General features: G+C 58.2%; 1 protein-coding gene across 1 annotated transcript; it reads left to right on the top strand.

Annotated features, from left to right (window-relative positions):
• The first annotated feature begins 6 nt into the window (after positions 1-6).
• On the top strand, positions 7-2595 carry Atp5f1d (ATP synthase F1 subunit delta). Its single transcript, XM_033759726.1, has 5 exons — positions 7-47; positions 684-837; positions 1848-1936; positions 2148-2273; positions 2445-2595. The coding sequence occupies exons 1-4, from the start codon at positions 18-20 to the stop codon at positions 2268-2270; spliced, it is 396 nt and encodes a 131-aa protein (XP_033615617.1). The 5' UTR covers positions 7-17; the 3' UTR covers positions 2271-2273; positions 2445-2595.
• Positions 2596-5003: the final 2408 nt, after the last annotated feature.

Below are 5003 nucleotides of genomic sequence, written 5' to 3'. Positions count from 1 at the left end.
CCGCCAGCCCCGGCCAGATGTCCTTCACCTTCGCTTCCCCCACGCAGGTCCAGACCCCGCGCCGTCGCCGCCCCGGGGCGCGAGCTCCTACCTCAGGTCGCCAGCCTCCCTCGGTGGCCCCTTCCCCGTCCCTTCCGGAGGACGGGGTGCCCTCTTTTCCCCAACCCACAGAATCGCAGGATTCGCTGCGTCTCGGGCTCCCGGAAACCGAGCTCCCATCCCCTCGTGGCCGAACGCCTTTTCCCGGACATCGCAGTTCCCCCAACAGTGGTGTCCAGCCCCAGCCGTGCATCTCGAGTTGGGGCGGGGCGGGGTAGTGGAGAAATGGCTTGCAGACTTCCACCCCCCGAAACAAATCCTCAAGACCAACTTACCTCTGGCCATACATTGCTACTTGCCCAGAGCACGTCTCTAGATAAACTCTCGGATATATCCCTTTTCTGCTAAAATGGCCTTTGTTGTGGTCTTTCTAGAGAGTGGCTCGGTGGCTCTGTGTGCTGGTGTTCCCATTCTGCAGATAAGCGGTGGAGGGCACAGCTGACCCCAAACCAAAGCCAGGGCTGGTGGCGTTTGTCCCCACCTGGACTCAGTCCCGCCTGGATCCATTTCACAAGAAATACTGAGTCCCTAGTGGCCATGGCACTGGCCCGCAGCAACAGCGTCCCCCATGCTGCCCTCTCCAGGTATTCTTCAACAGTGCCAACGTGCGGCAGGTGGATGTGCCCACACTGACTGGAGCCTTTGGCATCCTGGCGTCCCATGTGCCCACTCTGCAGGTCTTACGGCCGGGGCTGGTTGTGGTCCACGCTGAAGATGGCACCACTACTAAGTACTTTGGTTAGTCTGGTGGGCTTCAGTAAGGGCCTCCTGAACCCGTAAGGTTGGCTGGGCACAGTCATCTGGGAAACTGCAGAAAACAGTTCATGTTTCTGTGAATCAGTGCAGTGTGTGTGTGGGGAGGTGACAGATTAGGAAGAGAGACGGGCAGCTTAGGAGAGATCGTTAAGCTAAGGAGCTGGGCACGGAGGTGCACACCCCTCATCCCAGCTGCTAAATAGGCTGAGGCAGGAAGTTGGTAAGTTGTTTTGTTTTTTGGTACCGGTGATCGAACTCGGGACCTTGTAAGGCAGGCACTGGAACCACAGAGCTAAATCCCCAGTTCCATGGAAGTTGGCAAGTGTGAGTCCAGCCTGGGTAACTCAACAAAACCGTCTTAATTTTTCTTTTCTTTTTTTTTTTGGTATGAGGGATTGAACTTGGGTCCTTGCGCTTAGGTGGCAGAACTACTGAGCCAAACCCAATGGGATGGGGTTCTCAAAATTTTAAAAAGGTAAGGGCGGGGGATTTAGCTCATTGGCGTCACACTTGCCTCGAAAGCACAAGGTCCTGAGTTCAATCCCCGGTACTGGAAAAAAAGATTTAAAAAGGTGGAGATATAGCTCAGTGTGCAGGCCCTAGGTTTGATCGCCATTGTGTGTGTGTGGCGGGGGAGGTGTCTGAGAAAGTTTGTCTGCATGAGGAGTGGGATTTGAATCTAGCTTCTGGTCTGTCCTGACCTAAGCTCAGCATGCGCTGGTGGGTTCAATGAAGGATCTGCTGCCCAGGGGTTATCTTTGGTGGCTCTGTAGTTCCAAGGGTGTTCTCAGGCTTTTCTTCCTTCACTGTTCTGTTCTTCCTTGGAGTGTTTGTCCCTCTCTGGCCCCTTCCCCCGTCCTGTGTGTGTGCTGGATCCTAGAGTCAGTACTGTGGGATCTCCCTGGACTGGTGGCACTTACACTTGGGCACTGGGAGCACTTGGAGTGGCAGCACGGACAAGGACTCAAGCTGTTCCTGCCCTCCCTCCGCAGTGAGCAGTGGCTCTGTCACAGTGAACGCTGACTCCTCCGTACAGTTACTGGCTGAAGAGGCTGTGACACTGGACATGTTGGACCTGGGGGTGAGTGTCAGTGGGGAGACTGAGGCTCAGAACTGGCAGGAGCAGTCCAGAGTTCCGTGGCTGCTGGGGAGAGTGCTCAGTGCAAGAGGTGGTGCTGAGGTGCTGGGCTGGGTTCTTTATCTTTTTTTTTCTTTTTGGTGCCGGGGACAAATCCCTGGCCCCATGGGCTGGCGATCTTGCCTAGCCTTCACTCTGTCCCTGTCCCCTACAGACGGCCAGGGCGAATCTGGAGAAGGCACAGTCGGAACTTTCCGGGGCCGTGGATGAGGCCGCACGAGCAGAGATCCAAATCCGAATCGAGGCCAACGACGCCCTAGTGAAGGCCCTAGAGTAGCCGGTGCGTGTCATTCATCGCCAGGGAAACATTTCAGGCCAGGGCTGTCCCAGGGGTAGGTGGAGCCAGCGCTCCAACCCGCCCCGTTTGGGGGTGTTCTGCGAACCCTGGGAGCTATGCTTCCGCTGTTGGCCACCAGGGGACAGTGCGGCACGATTTACTTCTCGTTTTCAGGCTTGCTGGCCAGAAGCCTGTCACCTGGCCAGGTCCGACAGCCACCCACCACCCTCTACCCTGCAGAGCCTACTTTGGAGACCTGCCTGCTCCAACCTCCACAGAATAGCTGCCCCGGCCCCCATTCCCCTATAAAGATGAGGAACCCTAACTGGTGTGTACTGTTTTTGTTGACACCTTCCCCTAATCTTGGAGCCCTTTGAATCGGGGTCTCAGGACCTCTTTGGACTGGGTGTCCTGGTCGCCCTCAGTAAACTGAGGCTCAGAAGCAGTGTGTGGGATGCAGAGTGCTGGCCATGATTACAGTGGGGGAGGGCAAAGGTCACATCCAGGGCTGGAGAGGTGCCAAGGGAGTCAGGCCTGGGGTGTTTGCCATGTCTGCTGTCCAGGCCTGACACTGTGACCGCCCCATCCCGCCCTACAGGCCTGGGAAGCAGGGCCCCACCTGCTCCCACAGAAGCCCTGCCCAGCCTGTGGGTGGCCCTGCCCTGGCAGGCAGCCCAGTCACCAGTGCTGTTGGCACCTCTAACACCCTCTGTAGGCACCCAGGCACCTGGCTGGCCCCCAGTTTGTGTGGGGGGTCGGCCCAGGATGGGGTGGCTGGGACACTGAGGCATCAGGGATCCCTGCCTCCTCTCCTCCACCATGGTGGGGGAGGGAAAGGATTCCAGGGGGGTGAGTGTACAGGGCTACTGCGTATGTCTCTGGAGCCAGGATGGTGACACGGAGGCCACCCTGGGACCTGTGTCAGCACATAGGCGGCTCACTCTGTCATGGCCCCATGTAAGTGACTCCCCAGAGCCACATGGCATGCCCGGCAGTGGGTATATTGGAGCCTCCAGGGACACACCATGGAGTGTCCTATCGGAAAGTCATGAAGGGTCAGAGGGCCAGCCTGGGCCTCATCCGGGTCTTCTTCCTTTGGGCCTGAGAGCAACTTCCCTCTTCCCCCCAGTACAGGCCACACCCTTCCCATCCCCCACAGCCATAGGCGCTATAAATAAGGAGGTAGCTGGGCTTGGCTGAATCCCAGAAGGAGATGTCACTGAGCCTCTTAACCCTGGCTGGGACCAGCATACCCCACATGGAGGGACCCGCCCCCACTCCACAGATGACAGGGAGTCTACTCCCCAGGGAGATGTGAACCAGGCTGCAGAGACAGCCTGCAGTCCATGCCAGCTCTTGGAGAAGAGGCAGAATGGGGACAGGACAACTAAGGGTTCCATGCAGTGCTCACAGCTTCACCTGGGGTGAAACACTTGAGGACAGGGGTGACCCATGAGAAGAAAAGACAAGGAGCAGGTGCCATACACCTTTTACTGTTTAGATAGCAAATACCTCATCTCCGGGGGCCACCACTCCCACACCGACCAGGCTCACCAAAGGTAGCATTCCACTTCTGGTCATCTGAGGTCACAGTGTCCAGGCTACCACCTGGGTCCTCCCCAGCCCAGTGCCACCTGTCCACCAGGAGAGGCAGAGGTAAGCAGGGCCAGTTAGAGGTATCCAACACTGGGTGGCTTGGCTTCCAGGGCCCTCAGGATCCCTCTGCCATGGCTGTGCCTTCCAGATGCAGGGCAGCCTAGCAGGTCCCTGCTCCCCACAACTCCCTGACCTGAATCTGCTCCCCCACCTTCAGTTCAGCCTCCTTCCTTGAGCAGCTGACTCTCCAGAGCCAGTCTATTCTCAGTTCCTACAGCACCGTCCTCGGTGGGACAAGCTCTGAGTCACCGCTCAAACTCCCACCCCTGAAACCCCTTCCCAAGGTCCTCTGGCCAGGAGTATGGGTGCACCTGGTATAGGCTGGGGGACCAGAGACAACAGGGATTACAGGGTGGGAGTGGGAACAAGCAACCTGGAAAGGAACAGCCATAGGAGGGGCACCCAGGGCAGGATGGAAGTGGAGGTGGCTGGACAGATAAAAGGAGAAAGCAGGTAACTGGGCTGGAGGTGGTGGAGGAGGACCTGGGTCCCCTATGCCCTGCCCAACCAGGGTCACCCTAGGAGACCCCCCCCCACTCAGGAAGAAAGATGCTGGCTGAGTGGGTTATGCCCACCCCAAAGACCTGAGCTGGCTGTGTGCACACATTGGTTAGTGAGGACAATAGCCCTGCACCTGTGGGCCCAAGAGTGAGCCTGCCGGGGAGAGGCCAGTTCTTTCCTGAGGTCACACATGGCTGCTGGTGGCGACTGGCTGGCCCCAACCCACACTAGCCTCTGTTTAATCACTTCAGAAATGCCCTGTGAGGTCACCGTTAGGGGATGCAGCAGCTGGTCTGGATACCACTGCCCGGCTGGTGACTTCGGCCTTTTTCCTGGATGGCGGCCGCTGACTCAGGCCCTCTTCTCAGCACCGAGCCTGGACATCCAGGAAGGAAAACAGGACAGGGATCACGGCCAGGGCCCCCAAAACTGGGTGAGCCCGAGGTCACCACGAGGTAGGCAGGACTCCTGGGTCAGTGGTATTCAAACCCCCCTCCCCCCGCCATACACACAAACACACAGACCGAGCGAAGCCTGGAGGCCGGGTATCCCAGGCCACTGACTGTCCTGGGGCCC

Source organism: Fukomys damarensis, unplaced genomic scaffold, assembly GCF_012274545.1.
Source record: "Fukomys damarensis isolate Sample0158 unplaced genomic scaffold, DMR_v1.0_HiC HiC_scaffold_37, whole genome shotgun sequence".
Classification (NCBI taxonomy): Eukaryota; Metazoa; Chordata; class Mammalia; order Rodentia; family Bathyergidae; genus Fukomys; species Fukomys damarensis.
This window is presented reverse-complemented; position numbering and strand designations above follow the sequence as displayed.

Bases quoted from the DNA above. Each gene is read 5' to 3' on its own strand.
- Atp5f1d (XM_033759726.1), top strand. From the start codon at position 18: ATGTCCTTCACCTTCGCTTCCCCCACGCAG. The intron at 48-683 runs GTCCAGACCCCG...TGCCCTCTCCAG, and splicing joins CCTTCGCTTCCCCCACGCAG to GTATTCTTCAACAGTGCCAA. The intron at 838-1,847 runs GTTAGTCTGGTG...CTCCCTCCGCAG, and splicing joins CACCACTACTAAGTACTTTG to TGAGCAGTGGCTCTGTCACA.